This window comes from Lissotriton vulgaris, chromosome 11 (genome assembly GCF_964263255.1).
Source record: "Lissotriton vulgaris chromosome 11, aLisVul1.2, whole genome shotgun sequence".
NCBI lineage: Eukaryota > Metazoa > Chordata > Amphibia > Caudata > Salamandridae > Lissotriton > Lissotriton vulgaris.
Window position 1 is genome coordinate 142,099,865 of NC_141699.1, and position 19,937 is coordinate 142,119,801.

The following is a 19,937-nucleotide window of genomic DNA, read 5'->3' on the forward strand; positions in this document are numbered from 1 at the left end:
ATGTGTTCCGGAGGTATCCCCTGCGCTCTGGGCGAGGGCTTGTTGGCGGAGTCCCTCGAGGGAGGGACAGGTCTTCTGCTCTTGGCGAAACTGCTCCTGTGTGGGCCCCCCCTCTTGATGCCACTGGTCGAGGCCAGAGAGGTCCGGAGGTTGAGCTGGTTCTGGGGGGACGGCACGGTTGGCGTCTTCGACTGGAGCGACCGGGGGAGGAGGCGCCGGCCATTCAGGCTCCTCGGGTCGGGGATTAGCACGGGCGGCCATGGACCGGGTGGTGACGCACGCCCAGTCCGGGATGCCTAACATCCCCAGGTGTTCTCTTCGTTCTACGGCTGTCCACGGAGAGCTTTCAAGGTCATTCCCCAGGAGGCAGTCTACGGGGGCATCGTCTCGGACCGTCACCTTCAACATGCCGGAGACCCCTCCCCATTCGAAAGGGACGCAGGCCATCCGACACAGACTCTCCGAGTTATCGGCTGAACGGACAGGGCAGAGAATATTTGGTAGGAACTGTTCTGGGGTCACCAGGTGACAGCGGACGGCTGTTACACTGGCCCCGGTGTCACGGAGGGCTTCGGCTCGGCGTCCATTGATGCTCACCCATTGGCTGTACTTCCGGGTGTTAGCGGGTAGGGGGACCCGCGGGACCATGTCTTTCCCCCCTAAGCAGGCTAGAGCCATGGCGGCTGGCTCCCATTCTTGATGTTCTTGCTCATATTCTTCTTGTTCCTCGGAGATCTGTTCTTCCCCCAGGGCAGCGGCAGCCACCTGGCGGGGTCTCGGGCTCTGGTTCTGTGGGCAATTTGGGTCGTTGGCGTAGTGGCCGACTCGCTGGCATCGGTGACACGTGACATTGGCCCTATATCCCGGTCGTGCCGGGGTGCTGCCCCGGTTGGCCGGGGGAGTGGTGCTGGCAGCGGGGGCGGCCGGAGTGCTGTCTCTTCCTTTTCCTTGGCCCCCTCCTCCTCCTCCTCGGGGACGGTGCTGACCGTGGTGGTTTCGGTTCTGTTCATAGGACCCATTTCGGCCCACCCTGGTGATTTCCCACCGGTCAGCTTCGGCTGCGAGCTGCCGTGGATCAGTCAATTTGCTATCGAGGAGGTGCTGCCGGAGCTCGATGAAGCAATTGTTGGCCAGATGTTCCCACACCATGAGATTGAAGAGCTGTTCGTACGTTGTGACATTGCTTCCTTTGATCCAACCCTCGAAGGCTCTGCTGAAATAGTTAACGTACTCTACCCAAGTTGTAACCGGGATGCGGGTGCAGTCTCTGAACCTCTGGCGGTACATCTCGGGTGTGAGCCCATAGCGGGTGAGGAGGGCCGCTTTCATGTGGTCATATGAGGTCATCAGATGGTCCGGGAGCTGTAGCAGGGCATCGCGGCCCTCATTGAGGAATCTCCCCCATAGACCGGCTCCCCAGTCGCTTCGATCGATCCGGTGGGAGGTCATAGCTATTTCGTAGGCCTTGAACCATTGTTGGATGTCGTCCTCTCGGAAGTATTCTCGGACGACATCCTTGGGGATGTGTACCTTCTTATCTGCTGCTCCCGGGGTGCGGGGTTGCTCGGTCGCCCCTGATTCCTTGTTCTGCTTGCGTAAGTCTATCTCAGCTAATTTGCGCTCATGTTCATAAGCCAGTCTTTTTTCCTCGAGCTCTCTTTGTCTCTGTTTTTCCTCTCTTTCTTCTCGGAGCCTCAGATGTTCTAAGTTCAGTTTTTGTTCGGCCAACTTGAGTTCACCATCCATTTTGAGCAGGGTCATTTCTAGTTCATGTAGTCTTGTTCTTTCTCGTTCCTGGATCTCGTCTTGCGAGAGACCCGTTCTTCGCTCCTCGGGAGCCGCGGTGTCTTTTTCTACTGCTGCGATATTTTGGTCCGGGGGTCTGACGGCCCCGGTTTCTTCCCAGGACTCCAGGGCCTGTTTGAAATCATCTTTGGTACTTAAACCGGTGGTAGCGATACCTAGTTCGATGCAGAATTGTTTTAATTCACGATGGCTGTATTCTTCCAATTTCTCCATCTGAAATTTCTCGGTGGATCCGCTTGCTTTGGTAGTCATCGTGATTTTGTCGTGGGGTGAGCTACTCTCTGTACGATTATGCGGTGATTCGGATCGCGCCGCTGGCCACCAATGTTAGACGGACCGGGAGGGTCGGCCGAGTATAAGGGGAGAGGTCTCCAGGGAGAGCCGTCTCCAGCGATCGTACAGACAAGTAACTTCCCCCCCACAGACGGACACCACACAAGGATAAGGTTAAACGATACTTTATCAGCAATTCTTCGAGTACGGTTAAATGGTACAAGGAGGTCTGGACTCAGGGGTCCCCTCGGTTCGAGTCTCTGGTGGGGAAAAGGGGTAGCGGGACAGTCTTGTTACCAAATGGGTAGATGGACAGCTCTCAATCCTCGAGCTCGGCGTTCTAGATGATCGGGCCGCGGCGGAGCCAGCAGGTCCCGAGATGGTTGAAGGTGGCGACGGTCCGCGGCGGAGCCAGCAGGTCCCGATGAAGATGGAGGTACAAACGGTCCGCGGCCACGCCAGCAGGTCCCGACGACGATGAAGGTTTACGGAGGTTGCGGCAGCGCCAGCAGGCAGGGCGATAGTTCACAAGGTAGGGCTACGGCAGCGCCAGTAGTCCGTCAAGGATGAGTTCTTCTCTGCGTCTCTCGACTCCAGGATACAACTCCTTCCTGCTCTGGAGCTGCCTCAGTTATAGGGCTGTTGCCCTTTGATGTCCGGACCCTCGCACTTGGAGGTCGGGGGGTCCAGGATGGGGGAGTCCAGACACCCAGCAGGGGGGTGGAGCCAGCGCCCGGGGGGGCTGGGGGCGAGCGGTACCTGGCGGGGGAGAGCCATCGACACCTCTTTCTCCCATTGACCTGCCAAGTAGTCCACTCACCTCCTGGGTGGATGGTGGTGCCGGGATGTCGGAGGCCTGGCCAGGCCCAGGGTTAGGGTTGATCGGAGGCCACGCAGCCGCGTGGTGCAGTGTCCAAGATGGCGCCCAGGTCGGGCGCGCGGCCCAGTCGTGGATCGGGCCCACGAGGTCGAGATGTTCAGATGCAGGGGTCCCGGAGGGGACGGAAAACGTGAAGTGGTGGTGTGTAACACTTGAGGGACCGGGCTCGGGCCTGGTCGGGCAGAGGGGGAGCGGGCCCTTCCTGTGGCCTGTCCAACACAAACCAACATCCCCTCTTTGAGGATCTCTTGGAAGTCCTCCCTCTTGTCTCGTGGCAAAGGTTCAGTGAACTGTTGCAGGGAGTCCCACAGGGCACGGTCATACAGCCCTAGCAACGCCGCATCGCTGGAAGCCTTCATGGCCGTGGATGCAGTCCCACAAGCCTTCGTACCAGCTGAGTCGATCCATCGGCTCTCCTTATCGGGCGGCACGGTTGAGGACGGGGAGGTAGAATATAACGTCCTGGCCGTCGTCACTATAACAGAGTCAAGCACTGGATCTATCTGCAGAAAAGCCGGGTCCGAATCCGGGGCCCTGTACTTCTTCAGAAGTCGGGAGGGAGCGGCCTTCACCACCGCTGGCGTGAGGAACAGCTCCTCCGCAGGCTCCACCAAACCAGGCACTAGTGGCAGTAGAGGGCGAGACAAATGCTTTTTGTGAAGCTTCTCAAATATCACGGACGTCGTGGGTGTTGGAACCGTCACCGTGATTCCCAATTTTGCAGCCCCCCTCAGTAGAACATCCGGGAACGTGCTGATGTCGTCCACCGGAGACACCCTTGTATCTGGGGATTCCGACAAGGTCGGTGAATAGGTCCTGGACCTGGAGGAGTCCTTGCAGGACCTAGATCCACGCCTCCTATGGCGACGTCTTGACCTGGTGGAGGATCTACGTCGACTCCTCGATCTCCCGCTCAGTCCGGAGCGTGATCGTGACTTCCTCGGCTCCGGTCGATCCACCGGTTCCACCGAACGGGCGACTTTGGTTTGGCCGGGGTCTTCGGCTTAGGGGTCCCCTTGGGAGGGGTCGGAAGTCTGGGCAGTGAGACCGACCTCGGAGGGACCGGAAGCGGCTTTTCTGCTGGCAGCGGAGGTCGAGGTATAGGTTGCGTAAGTGGTGGTAGAGGAGGAGGAGTAGGGGCCCTCGAAGGGAGATCCCTCGGCAATGGAGGCAGGGGTGTAACCGGCCTCTGTGATGGGGTATACACCACGGAATACACCTAACCGGGTGATCCGCCTTCCTTTCCAGTCTGGGACGTTGGCGAACCTCCCATGGTGTCAGACCTCCTTCCACGTCTCTTCGGCGTCGAAGAACGGCGACCGGACGGCGAGCGTCTGTCCCTAGACGTCGAGCGTCTTTTCCTCGGCGTCGACCGTCTCTCCCTCGACGGCGAATGCCTTCGCCTCGATGGCGACCTCCTGCGCCTCGACGGCGATCTACTTTTCGACGACGAGGATCCCCTCGACGACGATCTTCTCCTTTTCGCCGACGGCAAACAACCGTGTCGCCTCGACGGCGAGTGCCGACGCCGGGCCTTTCGAGGTCGATCACTCGACGATGACTCCGGCGAGGACGACGAGGACGAAATCGTCACAGGAGACTTTGACGGCGGTCTGTTCAGTTCCTTCGACGTCGAGCGTCGACGTCGCTTCGCCCCAGACGACGGGGAACAGACTGTAGTCATCCCTCTCGACGCCGTAGTCGGTGCAATCGACCCAGACGGAGAATGGGGATGCTTGCTGGTCTTCCTGCCCCTGGGGAGCCCCCCAGAGGCCTCAGCACGGGCAGAGGAAGCCCCTCCAGACCCACCTTGCGCCTTCAGCCTTCTTCCCTCAAGGCCCTGAAGCCTGATCTTCTTTCTGTCCTTCAGGGTCCTGCCAGAGAAGCCCTGACAAATCACACACTCCTTTGGGACATGGGAAGAGGGAAGGCAGAGGATACACACCTCATGGGGATCTGATTTGGCCTTCTTCCTGGAGCACTCCGGACATTTGTCAAATAATGCAGGCATATTTGACATCAAAAGGGTGCAATAAACAAGAAGAAAGGCACCAAGGTACTTAAAAAGCACTCAACTTGAAACAAAAGTGAAATATCACCAATAAACCCTTGAAAAGGGAGAGCTCAATGCTCCAGGGTCCTGCTTGCAGGAGCCGGAAAAAAGAACTGGAAGTAAAAGGGACCTGCAGTGCACTCTGGGATACTGTGAAGTTCTGGAAAGTTTTCTTAAAGGCACAGTATCCTGTTCTGAGCCACATAATGGCAGCCTATGGGGCTTGTCTGTCCAGGTCTTCCTCTCTATCATTCCAGAGGGGTATTGCTGCGGAGGCAAGGGAAATCTGGACAGACTTTGCTGTTTGTGGATTTTTGGTGGAATTTCTAGTTGATGTACTGGACAGTGTAGCCTGGTTTTATAGGCTGCATTATCTGTCTTTAATTCTCTCTTAAGTGTCTGTGCAGTTCTGCATTTTTTTTTTGACACCTTAAGATAATATTTTTGATTGCTCCGGGGTCCAGGCACATGGGTAGGACTATGGGGGTCCACGCACATGGGCGGGACTATTCACTAGATTATGACTATACACAGAGATCCCCTACTACAGAATATACTATACCAAAAAGAGGTACAGTGTGCACAGCGTCCAGGAAGTCCCAAAAGGTATAGCAGAGGATAAAGTAGATAATACCTTACTCTCAATTTAGTGGTAGCTGGGCTGAGCAGTTAGGCTTTTCAGAGGGTAGTGTGAATGCATTTGGTGTACATACTCAGACAAGGCAGGAACACACACTGATAATAATAATAATAATAAAATGATTTATAAAGCGCCTGGATCTTCATATGGAGTGTCCCTGCGCAATTCAGGCCAAGACCAGTACTGACCCCAAGTAACAAGCTGGACCAACCAATGGTCACTCAATGACTAACTCCAGGCAAATGTTATGTAAAAATATTACTTTAGTTACTTTTTTTTTTAAGAACCAATTTGAACTCCCTTACAGGTAAGTAGAGTTTTAATTTATGCAATACTTTCAAATTATTACTGGCAAAGGGTTTGTATAGAATCAATACAGTACTTTACATGTGCATCTATTACTTTTCAGAGCAGAAAGGATACTTTGTATTCAGGATCAACATTCAGTACAATACAGTGAAACAAATGAAATCCTATGGGAGGAAAGACAGGTGAGTAACTTACAAGTAAATAAAAGGTTTTCAGATTCAGCCTCTAGGGTTTTTGATCAACACTGGGCAAGGGTCGGACCAAGCCGGGTGCAGAGGTCACTGTACCCAAAGTTATCCTATGGATGCGGGGGGCACCTCGGAGAGGCACCAGTTGCAGGTAGGTACTTAACGTAACATACCATGGGGTTGAGGTCAGAACTGAAGGAGCCACCGAATAGAACTGAGACTGCACCACCAGCGGCACAGGGGAAGCCGGGTGCAGACTGCAAAGGAGACGTAGGGTGCCCGTAGAACGTGGAGGCTTGAACATGGAGGCTGGCTGAAGAAATCCCACGACTGGAGAGGCAAGTTGGATAGTGGGGGAATGCCAGGACATGGTCGGTTGGGCACTCCGAGGCATAGGGGCTGTGGGTTCAGGGGTGTCTTTAGGCGTCAGATTTATCTCACTGGTTCCGGTCGTGGTTGGGGGGACCCTTCAGGTTGAGTTTGCAGGCATCGTGGGGAAGTTCAGGAGAGGTCGTCCAATGCTGGATCCCAGATCAGGATCGCCGGGAAGACGGACAGTGGGTCGGTGGGCCACCTGAACTCGGTCGTGGGCAACAGGTGCCCCCTGGTGCAGGGATCGCAGATCCATAGTCCTGGAGTTAGGTTCTTGCTCTACAACCTGGTCTTTGTTGAAGACAGCACAGATCCCCAGGGTTCTTGGAGTTTGCTGGCCACGCCAGTTTCTTGGAGCAGGGTCGCTGGAGGAGGAGACAGGCCGGTAGGGTTGGGGCCGAGTCAGTCATTCTCTTCTTCTCTCATGCTGCACGACTCTTCTGACCCTCTTTGTAGGTCGTTGAATCTCAGGGAAGCCCTTAAATACTAAATTTAAGGGTGTTACTGAGGTCAGGGGCAGTAACCAATGGCTACTGTCCCCTATGGTGACTATAGCCTTTGGGTGCCCCCTTCTTTTGGGGAGAGGGGCACATCCCTATTCCAATTGGGCCTAATTCATCAAACCAAGATGGAGAATTTTCAAGAGAGGCGTTCACCTCAGCTCCTGGCGACCCTAGGGGTGTGCCAAGGTGGACACTCCTACTCTGCTTACTAATTTTCACACCTGTCCTGCTGCCAAAAGTGGGGCTAGGACGACGGGCATCTACACTAGTTAGAGCTGCCCAAATCAGCATAACACAAGGTGAGAGCTTTGGAGGCTCACCACTAAGTGTTGCTGTTCCTACTAGGGGGATAGGGGGAAGTGAGAAGCACCTCCACCCAGAGAAGGCTTTGTTTCTGACCTCTAAGAGCACAAAGTCTCTCACCCCATAAGGTCAGAAACCTATCAGGTGGTGGCTGGTTGTCAGGGACCAGTCAGCTAGTAGTCTGTCGTTTTGCAGGGGACATCTCAGAGATGCTCTCAGAGTGCATTTTATAATAAATCCAACACTGGCCTCGGTGTAGGTTTATTATGCTGAGACATTTGATACCCAACTTCTCAGTCTTCAGTAAAGCCATCATGGAGCGGTGGAGTTTGTGTTGACAAACGTCCAGCCCATGTACTCAACATGGCTTCACTGCACTTACAGTGTCCAAGAATGGACTCAGACACTGTAGTTGTATACTGCTCGTGCAACCATGCAGCTAAGCCCTCACCTGTGGTATAGTACACCCTACCTAAAGGCTTTTAGGCCTGCCAAAGGGGTGACTTACCTATGCCACAGGCAGATGTGGGTAGGCTTGGTACCCAGGGAGGTGAGCCATGTTTAGTTTAGTCACACCACAATTGGTGTGGGGCTCCTTAGGGTGGCACCATACATGCTGCATCCTTAAAATACCCGCTCTGGTCACAAGCCCCTTGGTACCACTGGTACCTTTTACAAGGAACTTATTTGTGGCCCAGAGGTGTGCCAATTGTGGGAGCAATGGTACAGTTTTGGAAAAGAACACAGGTTCTGGGGCCTGGTAGCAGGGTCCCAGAACACACCCAGTCAAGTTAGCATTAGGTATTTGACAAAACATTAGTGGGTAGCCATGCAAAAAGGGGCACCTTCCTACAGGGGGCACAAAGCTGCACCAAACATACACCACTAGCGGCATGGGTGGCCGGGTGCAATTTCAGCGTCTGGTGCCCAATGCTCTTCTCTTTAACCCCTTCCCTGCGGGGGCAATTCAAAGTGGAGATGTGCTCATGACGAGCTGGTCTCGTCACGACACGCCCACTGATTAATTTGCCCACTCAGGCGGGGAATCAATTGCGCGTGGTCGCGGCGGAACAGTTATGACAAGACCAGCTCGTCATGAGCACAGCTCCACTGTGACTCATGACGAGTTGGTCTCAGTAGCAGGTAGGGTCACCTGGGGTGACTACACCGTCTATTATGCATAGATCTAGCCCTGAATGGAGGGGTTCCCCCATCTTACTCACCTCCCCCACTTTAGGAGTGGGCTTGGCAGTGGTGGGCACCCCTCCGATTCTTCCAGGTTTTACCCCCGTTTACCGTTCCAAAGCGGGGGAGTAAACCGGGGGTGCCATTTGTTACTAGCAGCAGAGGCTGGGGTTGCATTCAAAATGCAGCAGGCCTTTGAAGCTTCCCCTTCGAGCACTGGCCCATCCTGGGGGAGATGCTGGTACACCTCTGTCCAGGCTGTGCATTGTTTCTGGTCCCAGAGAGCAGAGGTTCTCCACCGATGGGCCCAGAAGAACAAGTTACTTACTTTCGGTAACAATATATCTGTAAGAAACATTAGTTAGTGTTAGATTCCTTACCTTAGAATATCCCCAGGCGTCAGTCTGGATCCGGAAACTTTTGCGTAGCAGTACCCCTGCGCGTCGGTAGGCGTCGTCTGCAGGCGTCCCCTGCGGCTCCGCGTCCGTCGTCGGCGTCGTGCGCCGTGATGACGTCGCTGGAGTATATAGACGCCGCCTCCGCGCGCTGACGTCAGTTCTTTGAACACAGCTTTTCCGTGCCAGAACACGCAGAGCCATGTGAGAACCAACAGTGGTGCCATTTGAAACTAGGGCCCTGAAAGGGATGTCCTTAACCCTAGGTATCAGTTCGCAGAACGGGGAGGATGGGTGGGTTCGGTAAGGAATCTAACACTAACTAATGTTTCTTACAGATATATCGTTACCGAAGGTAAGTAACTTGTTCATCTGAAAGAAACACGTTAGTGTTAGATTCCTTACCTTAGAATAGATACCCCAGCAATACCAACCCCGGTGGTGGGTCTGCGAACCAATACATTCCTACACCAGAAAGTCCTGGAGGACAGAACGGCCAAAGAAGCCATCCCTCCGGACTTGAGTGTCCAGGCAGTAGTGCCTCGCAAAGGTGTGCAGCGAGGCCCACGTAGCCGCCTGGCAAATGTCCTGCAAGGGGACTCCCCGGCCTAGGGCAGTAGTAGCCGCCGTGGCCCGAGTGGAATGGGCCCTCAGCCCAACAGGAGGCTCCTTCCGAGCCAAAGAGTAGCACGCTTTGATGCACAGAATGACCCATCGAGAGATGGTCCGTTTATGTACCGCCCGTCCCTTCTTCGCACCCACGTAGCCAACAAACAGTTGGTCATCCACCCGGAACTGGTGTGTGCGATCCACATAAAATGAAAGCGCACGTTTTGGGTCCAGACGATGGAGCCGCTCTTCATCCTTTGAAGGATGCGGAGGCGGGAAGAAGGAAGGGAGGGTGATGGACTGCCCGATGTGAAAAGCAGAAACTACTTTGGGCAGGAAAGAAAGTCTAGTCCTTAGAACCACCTTGTCAGGATGAATGGACAGGAAAGGGGGTTGGACAGAAAGAGCCTGGAGCTCACTCACTCTCCTGGCAGAGGTGATGGCAACCAGGAAAGCCGTCTTTAAAGTCAGGAGACGGAGAGGACAAGAATGAAGGGGCTCAAAGGGAGCACACATCAAAAATGTTAGAACCAGGTTCAAGTCCCACTGAGGAATCACAAACGGAACAGGTGGATACATGTGTGTGATGCCCTTCAAGAATCTCGTTACAATTGGGGACTTGAACAAAGAAGGCTGATCAGGAAGCCGTAGAAAGGCTGAAAGGGCCGAAAGGTAGCCCTTGATAGTGCCCAGAGCAGAGCCCTGCTGGGCAAGAGAGAGAAGAAACAGAAGAACCTCGGAAAGAAGTGCAGAAAGAGGATCCACAGCCTTTGCTGTGCACCATGCCACAAATCTGTTCCACCGACAGGCGTATACCGACTTCGTGGAGGGACGCCTGGCTGCCAGAATTACATCACAGACTTCAGGAGGCAAGTCAAATGGCCTCAACTGCCGCCGCTCAATCTCCAAGCATGGAGGTGGAGACTGGACAGGTTCGGGTGGAGGACCGTCCCCTGCTGCTGCGACAGAAGGTCCTCCTGAAGGGGCAGGCGGATCGGGGGACCGACTGACATGCTGAGTAGCTCGGGATACCAGTACCTTCGAGCCCAGTCCGGAGCCACAAGGATAACTTGGGCCCGGTCGCGCCTGATCTTCTTCAGCACTCTGGGCAGAAGTGGTATAGGCGGAAAGGCGTGTAACAGACCGCAACTCCACTCGCGCCGAAAGGCGTCGCCGTGCGAGTGCCGTCTTGGAAACTCCAACGCGCAGAACTGATGACATTGCGCGTTCTCTTCTGTGGCGAATAGATCTAACCAAGGCTCTCCCCATTGCAGAAAGAGACCTTGCGCCACGTCCGAGTTCAGACGCCATTCGTGATCCATCGAGCACCGACGGCTGAGTTCGTCCGCCCTGGCGTTCAGAGAACCTGCCAGGTGTTGAACCGTCAAAGTCACGCCCTGACCTTCCAGCCACTGCCAGAGGCGCAGAGCCTTCTGGCAAAGAGTCCACGACCCCACTCCGCCCTGTTTGTTGCAGTACCACATGGCGGTGGTGTTGTCGGTGAACACCTGCACTACACTCCCGTTGACAAAGGGGAGGAATGCCTTCAGTGCTAGACGAATCGCCCGTAGCTCCAACAGGTTGATATGGAGCCGGGACTCCGCCGGAGACCAGATGCCTCTGATCTCTGCCTCTCCCAAGTGGCCACCCCAGCCCTGGAGGGACGCGTCCGTCACGACAACGTGCTCCGGTTGGGGAAGGGAGAGGGATCTGCCTCTGACCCAATCGCGGTCCGTAAGCCACCACTGCAGTTGTCTCGCAGTGCCCTCCGAGATCAAGACGTGGACGGACAAGTTGCCCTGATGCTGGGCCCACTGTAACTTCAGGTCCCACTGCAGAGCCCGCATCCGCCACCGAGCGTGATGCACCAGAAGGATGCAGGAAGCCATCAGCCCCAGCAGCCGCAGCGTCAACCTGACCGAAACCCGGGATAGCGGCTGAAAGATGGGAATTAAAGCCTGTATATCCCGGACCCGCCGTTCCGGAGGATAAACCCGAAACTGCGCCGAGTCCAGAACCGCCCCGATGAAAAGGAGCTTTTGAGAGGGACACAGGTGTGATTTCGGCACATTGATGGAGAACCCCAGGTCGTGCAAGAGGTCTGCCGTCATCTGAAGGTGGTGGACGACTGTCTGGGGCAAGCCCGCCTTCAACAACCAGTCGTCTAGGTAGGGGAAGACTGAAACCCCTAACCTGCGCAGATGGTCTGCGACCACCGCCATCACCTTTGTGAACACCCGTGAACCGCAGGTAACGCCGGTGGGCCGGCAGGACGGGGATGTGAAAATACGCATCCTGCAAGTCCAACGCTACCATCCAGTCTTGCGGGTCTAGAGCAGCCAAGACCTGAGCCAATGTCAACATCTTGAACTTCTCCTTCCGGAGGAAGCCGTTGACGTTCCGTAGATCCAAGATAGGACGTAGGCCCCTCTTGTTCTTCTTGGGTACCAGAAAGTAGTGGGAATAGCAACCACGCCCTACTTCTGAACCAGGAACGCGCTCGATGGCCCCCTTGGCCAAGAGGGCCGTAACTTCCTCCTGCAGAAGTGTCAAGTGGTCCCCCGACACACGGTGGTTCTGCGGTGGCATGGCTGGAGGAGTGGTCTCGAAGGGGAGGGAGTAGCCCCTTCGGACGAGTTGCAGCACCCACCTGTCCGACGTAATTGTGCGCCAGTGAGCGTGGTGATGGCGAACCCTGCCACCCACTGGCGTCACATGGGGCCGAAAGCACGGACTAGGAGGATTTGGAGGCAGATGCTGCGGGGGGAGGTGTGGCCTGACCCCGCCGTTGACCCCGACCGCCGCCACGGCGGTTTCCACGGCCGCCACCGCGTTGAAAGGATTGTTGCGGCGCGTGGCTGGCAGCACGTGTGGGGACACCCCTTCCTTGGCCACGAAAGGAGCGAAACGAACCCGTTTGCTGGCGCTGGGTCGAAAGACCCAAGGACTTGGCCGTGACCCTGGAGTCCTTGAAGCGTTCCAGCGCGTGGTCCGCCTTGTCACCAAAGAGGCGACAGCCATCGAACGGTATATCCATCAAGGCATTTTGGACATCTGCCGAAAAGTTAGCGGATCTCAGCCAGGCGTGGCGACGAATCGCCACCGTCGTTGACATAGCTCTACCCAGCGAGTCGGTCGTATCAAGACCACACCGTATGGAATATTTAGCTGCGTCTCGGCCCTCAGCCACAGCCTTGCCGAGCTTCGCCCGCACCTCCATGGGGCATTCTGGCAGCAGTTCCGCGACCGTGTCCCACACAGAGTGGGTGTAGCGGCCCAAGAGGCATGCGGTGTTGCAAGACCGCAGTCCCAGACTCAGGGACGAGAAGACCTTCTTACCATACTGGTCATACCTCTTAGATTCCCGGTCGGGCGGGGCCGACGGGAATGCGGTCTGGGAGGTCGAAGCCTGGATCACCAGACTCTCAGGGGTGGGATGGGTGGACAGGAACTTGGGGTCGTCCGGACAAGGACGGTGGCGTCTGGCCACGTTCCGATCAACAGGCGAACCTGAAGCGGGCCTGGACCACGTGCCCAACAGAACGTCTGACAAGGCTTCGTTAAACGGCAGCAGTGGCTCCTGTGGGCATGACTGCGGTTTGAAGACCTCAGTGAGGATGTTAGGCCTCACGGCCGCGACGGGGAGCTCAAGGTGTAAGGCCTTGGCAGCCCTCATCAGCACCACTGAATATGCAGCTCCCTCCTCCGACGCCACGGAAGGAGGAGAGACAAAGCCAGGGTTAGGAGAGTCATCCAGACCACTGGCGTCCCCCAAATCACCTGTCCAGTCCGGGTCATACTGGCACTCACGTGACAGAGGGTCCTCAGACCCCTCCCAACCTGCCCCGTAGTCTTCATCATCTCCATATTCGGAGTCAACGATGTAGACCGGCTCCTCGGGGTTCACAGGCCCCATCGGCATCGAGCCCGGCGTCGAGCGACGTCGGTCCGACTCCGCGTCCGGATTCGGGGAAGGTATGGGGACGGCGCCGCCCGGAGCCGGCGCCAGAGCCCCGGCGCCGGCCGAAGCCGGCACAGGAGAACCGGCGCCGCGCGGGGACGGCGTCGGGGGTAACCCCGATGGAATCGGCCCTGGAGCGGCCGGCAGACCACCCGGCGTCAACCCCGAAGGCCCTTGCGGCGCCGGGGTCGGAGCCGTCGGCGGCACCGGGGCCGGAGCACCCGATGGCGTCGAGCCAGGGACACCCGACCCGCCAGGGACCTCAGACGGTAGCACTGGGCCGGAAGGCGCTGTCGGCCCCGTCGGAGAACTGAGCGCCCTCATGGCCATGAGGAACGCCTCAATCTCCTCAGGCGTCTGGGGCAGGCCGCGCCGGCGACTCTCGCGGAGCCGCGGGGTTGGGGTCACCCGAACCCCCGGCCGCGTCGCGCGAGCGTCGGGGGTACGATGACGACGCCAGACTTCTTGTGTTTCTTACCTGAAGAGCCCGACGAATGGTGACGACTTCCGGAGCGCTCAGAGCGGCTCCGCGACCGCTCCCTCGACCGCTCCCTGGACCTCCGGCCGGACCGGGACCGTTCCCGACGCGGGGCCGTCACCCGGAGCTCAAGCAGCTTGCGGGACCGCTCCCGTCTAGCCTTGTTAGTGAGAGCCCGGCAGTCGACGCAGGCGTCCACGTCGTGGTCGGGGCCCAGGCACCGGAGACAGAGTCGGTGATGGTCACAACCGTCACAATTCTTGAAACAGGGCATCCTACCAGGCACCAAAAAGAGATTAGAAAGTTAACAAACTTGGTCAAAAGACCGGAGTACTGCTCTTCGGATCTGCGCTTACTGGCGCGGAAAAAAGAAGAACTGACGTCAGCGCGCGGAGGCGGCGTCTATATACTCCAGCGACGTCATCACGGCGCACGACGCCGACGACGGACGCGGAGCCGCAGGGGACGCCTGCAGACGACGCCTACCGACGCGCAGGGGTGCTGCTACGCAAAAGTTTCTGGATCCAGACTGACGCCTGGGGATATTCTAAGGTAAGGAATCTAACACTAACGTGTTTCTTTCAGATACATATATGTGTGTGTCAGGCTGCCTAAAGCCACTCAGTACCCACACTAGGGTCGCTAAGTTTTAAGGGGGCACCTCTAAGGTGCCCTCAGAGCACATGTTTTAATAAACCTTACACTGACATCAGTGTGGATTTATTACAAGAAGCGGTTTGGTACCAAACACTCTTGGTTTCAGAGAAGCCATCATGGTGCTGGGGAACTCGAGTTGGTGAGTTTCCAGCCCTTGTACACCGTATGGCTTCCCTAGCACCTACACTACTTAAGGTTAGGCTTAAGTACTGTAGGGGCATAGCTACTAATGTAGATATGCCCTCACCTGTGGTATAGTGCAGCCTGCCTTAGGTATCTGAGGCTGGCTAGAGGGGTGACTACAGGTTGTGACTAAAGGCAGTGCTGGCTGGCATGGTACCCAGGCTAGGTGCCAAGTTGACTATCCCACAAGGGCATGCAAGCTGCAAGTGCAGTGGCATGGGCCTAGAGAGGGGGGCAAGGGGAACCTCTTCAGCTCTCAGGCCCCCGGGGTACCACTTCCAAGGGCCTTACAGGGGGGGCAGAAGTACCAATTGGGAACATGTTTTAGGGAAGAAGCACTGGCATAGGGGTCCTGGTTGGCAGGGACCCTGTGCACTAAAATCGAAACCACATCAAAACCAGGCAAAAAGTGGGGGCTACCCATGTCAAAAGAGGTACATTTTTACAAGTGTGTCATTTATAAACAAAGCCAATTACTCCACTCTAAATCAACAGTTTTTAAATACAGGGTGTTGAAATCTTTACAGTAGTAATTGATGTCAAACGTACCTCATAACTTGCACTTCTTGCTCGTGTTTCTTCATAAATTCTTGTGAGCTTTCAAAGTTCAGGTGGAGAAACTGCAGGTCACGCTGCTGCTTTAAGTAAATCTATATAAACAGAACATTGGGAAACTGGTGTTATGTTGCATACATCTATAAGCGGGTATTTATTCTGAAAATGCAATGTTAATTTGTCAAGTACATTGCAAAATTATTAAATCTATAATTTCCAACTGAACAGGTTTAATTTAAAAAATGTATGATGTATCAGGCGGTTCTCATTCATAATGTAAACTGATAATGCGACTACAAGTAGACATTGGCAGCAGGGACAGGCATAAGAGGATTCGAAACTTCCTGCTTAAAGGCTGTGGGTAGTACCACTGATAGATTATATAATGGTAGCCTCTATAAAGATTCACATCTGATTAGAAAAACACACATACAAGCCCCTCACCTACTGTTTTCTCCCCTAGGCACCAGGGGTTCTACCCCAGACATCCTTACCGGCTACCCAGAGTCAGAGACTCTGTTTTTGGCTCCATTAGAGTGTATAGACAACACCACCAACATTACTCATGCTTCTTCTAGGACATAACCACCAGTGGGGGAGAAGAGAGAGGAAATGTTGTACAAATATGTATCAAGCAGCACATGTGTTGAAAATTGTATTGTGTACAAGACAGTTGTTTTGAGACCAAAATTGTCAATCGGACGTTGTAGAAGGAATTGTAATATAAAAATGCAATAATATCTAATACTGCATGTGATTGAAAAATACCAATAAAGTTTGTACGAAACAAAAGGCAGCCTCTACAGCCAATATCACCAATCCCTAGTATAAACAAGAATATTGCTGATGCCTGTCCAGAAGTGGAAAGCAAGTGCACTTTTTGTTCAGCGGAAGTCGATAATAAAAGTATTTAGTGCCATGATTAAGCACCAAAGAAAAACGACACAGGGTCGTGACTCTGAACCAGTAAGGCTGAGCCCAAACTATCTAAACAACAAGACAACTGCCAGTACTGGATATTAGTTGGCTATTTTGAGATGACCTCTATGAACAAAACGTAAAGGTCAAATTTTTAATTTGCGTCACTAGTTTATTCATTTATTTTTGCACTAGTAAATCAAAGATTATTTTCATGAGCAAACAAACAATTTTTATGTGTATGTACAAAAATACAATAAAACATTACAAACTGGATCATAATATACAACACAATTTACAATATTTACAACACATCCAAACTTTCACTCTGGCCAAACCTTTCATCCATCTTCACTCATACCACAACGCAAAAGTACTTAGGGCCTGCTGTCAAAAAAATATATATAGGTTCTTTATACATATAAACAATTTCACATCCTAGAGATGATAATTAATGTGATAAATGCAATTTCAAGGGTATTAGTCCTACTTAATGAACACTATTTATGATATAATTCCAATTTGACAGAAGGACCCAATCCTCAATCTCTCCATCTCTCTTAAACTTGTGCACTACTGGTATAAATCAAAAGAAAGTTTGAGTCAATTTATACCTCACACAACTACTCCAAGGAGTATCCCAGCACTAAAGCTTTCATCAAACAAAGTTTGTGATGAGTTTTGCACAGGATTTAAAGAAGCCGGTTCCATTCAGTGCTGCCGATAACCGTTAAGGAACAGCCTCCCATTGTAGCATGACGAAACCTAGGAACAGAAACCAGCAAGGCAGAGGCAGAATGAAGGAATATTAAGGGGTGATAGTGCGTGATCTTTTTAGTCAGATACTGTGGTCCATGCTTATAAAAGGCCCAATGCATGATGAAAAGGGCTTTAAAAAGGATCCTTTTCCCAACTGGAAGCTAGTGAAGATTGCCAAGATGTTTGAACATATGTTCACATTTGGTGAAGGCTGCCACGCTCTGGAACACTTGAAGTATATTTATTGATTTGATATAGTAATTTTTAATAGCATGGAGCAGAGCGAAACACATTCCAGTGACGGTTAAGATCTGGTGATGAAAAGACAGTTAAGCATCCAATTTAACACCCAGGTTCTTAAACGTGCAGGAAGGACTGGGGAGGGGGGGGCGTGAGAAGGGGGTGGTTGGGGAGGGAGGGAGAGGAAGATCAATAGGCCAGCAATCATTCAGCCAGTGCTTACTCAGCTGCCTGAACAAAAAGATTTCAGTTTTCTCTGCATTGGATTGCAAGTGACTGCGCAGCCAGTGCAATATGCCATTCATGCAGCCTTTGAAAGACGCAGCAGTATCCAATGCAGATGGATCCATAGCGATGATCAATTGCGTGTCACCTGCATATGAAATGGTTTTCACGCCACAGCAGATTACATTAGCCAACGGGGCCATATACATGTTAAACAAAATAGGGCTCAGCAAGGAGCCCTATGCCACCCCATATGCCAGTCTTTTGTGAGATGGAAGTAGCCAGATTTCTAGCTCCCTTCCCTCAAGGAAAGCCTTTAACGAGCTCTAGGCAGTCCTACCAACACTAACAGCTGGCAAGCACTGCACCAGGATAGGATGGTACAGTCTCAAATGCACCCCAAGAACACTACTGGCCTTTTCAAAGGTGGATCATCTGTAAACAAGAATGCATTTACAACCAGCAAGTTTGACTCATTTTTTCCTATACACTTACCTACCCTACCTGAGACCTGGATCCAGCCCTGTGATTCTTGCACACCAGTCGCTCTCCTCGATGATGGCACCACCACCAGCCTTGCCCAATGGAAATTATTATAAAGTCTTCTATTTCCCTCCCAGATATTACCACCTCCTGAATCTAGATTTTCACCAGATAGGTCCCTCTCCTTCTGACCATATCCTCCGCATCCATGCCTCACTCCAATATGTGGGCTCATATGACCCCTTGAACCATTCCTGCCATTTTCAACTTTTGAACGTGGGACTTGGTTACTTGCTTCGATTGATGCCTCTCCTGTCCTACCCCTAGAGGACTCCTTGTGCCTAATAAATATAACCCTTTGTTCTACCACTAGTTTGACGCTTTTTGAGCCCTGAACACTTTGACTGCCATCCTGGACCAAGCCCACCATTCAAAACATAAGGCAATGCATCCCCTCGGGTCAGAGCAAGAAACCAAAACCAGCACTAACAAAATCGGTGCATCGTTCACGTCTTTCAACTTCCAATTACTGATTTCTTTTCAAAGCTTCTGATCTCTGCCAACTTTTCATAGAACAAAAATCTCTCCTGGGTACCTCCTCAATCTGTCATTAAGTGCACACTGCCAGCCTCTGACATCACATCCTTCTATGTTAAAATCAAATTTGTAAACCTATCACTGATCTCACATGCTGTGCTCTCTCCTCCTGCCCACCCATACACTATTGCTGTCCATTCACAAACTTCTCAGAACAAATACCATGCTGCTATCTGCAAACTATTCTTGTATCCACTGTAAAACTATTCCAGCATCAGTCCCTCTCTGATGAACTCTGTCTTAGCCCTCCCTTTAATTCCCTTCCTGTACAAATCAAGGAAGCAAACTTACTGCCTGCGGTTAACTTATTACCCATTGGCTAACAATCCCAAACTATTCTCCTTCCCACCCACAACTTGCTTTGACTAATTCCTTAAACAATAATCAGTAAGTAATGTTTCCGCTACTTGTAACCCAAAGGTACTGCACTGCCTTGTGTTGAAGACAGAAGAAACAATCATATCAGTCACTGAACCCAAAATTGTACCACAACATTATCACCTGACAACAGTGGCTGCGTTGGACAGATATACTTACTGTTCCCTTCAAAACTCACGTGGCATTATTTTTTATCTACTAACATATTCTTAGCACCCTCAAGATATGTACTGACCTCACATTCTCCTGAAAGGCTCTGATCTGTAACACCCACAGTACTCATTCTAATCCCTGGCAAAAATATCTTAATTTAACACTCACACCTACTTAATCTATCTCCTCCATAATCACTTGCTTCAGACATCGAGCAGAGGAAATCACCTCAGGATCCTCATCCTCCCATTTAAATCAGCAGCCACCTTCGCACCTAGCAACTAGCTATTCCTGTAGTTGTTGACAAGCCCAAACCCCATCAGAGTACCCAAAAACATTACCGGGGCGACATTGGATTTAGGTACTTGGCCATCCAAGCACCCTTCTCTCAGCATGCATGGAGCCTGGACTTTAGTGCAACTATATACTTCCCAATAAGTCTGCATTAACCACTATCTCCTACTTTGAACATACATAATAGCTACAAAGCTCACCATACTAATAAAAAAAGTGAATGCTTATAAAGACTATTGTCTCTTTCCTTTCCTTATTTTCTACATCTGCACCTTCAAAGTTTGTGTTGTCACCAGCATATAATCAATCACCTTTTTCGAGGTTGAAATGTTCTACCTCTGACAATGCCATGTGGAGATGGTGGGTTGGGTAGGTAGGTGTGATTATTTCTTTCAAGCATATTGGAACTTCCCCTGGATGGTTTTGTGTACAACAGTGACAGCGATGCTATATTCCTTGATGTAACCTTCTGCCAGTTGTTTTTGTAAGAATGAAAGAGATGACTACAAGTTATTAAGAACCACTGTGCTATTATAAATG

At 52.6% G+C, this 19,937-nt stretch overlaps 1 protein-coding gene across 2 annotated transcripts in view; it reads right to left on the bottom strand.

Moving 5' to 3' along the window:
* The window catches only part of CCDC62 (coiled-coil domain containing 62), a 218,235-nt gene that overhangs the window by 116,753 nt on the left and 81,545 nt on the right, over window positions 1-19,937 (bottom strand). For both annotated transcript variants that reach the window (XM_086942944.1, XM_086942945.1), the window contains one exon: window positions 15,345-15,445. In XM_086942944.1, the coding sequence (XP_086799070.1) occupies window positions 15,345-15,445 (101 nt within the window). The remainder of the gene's footprint in view (window positions 1-15,344; window positions 15,446-19,937) is intronic.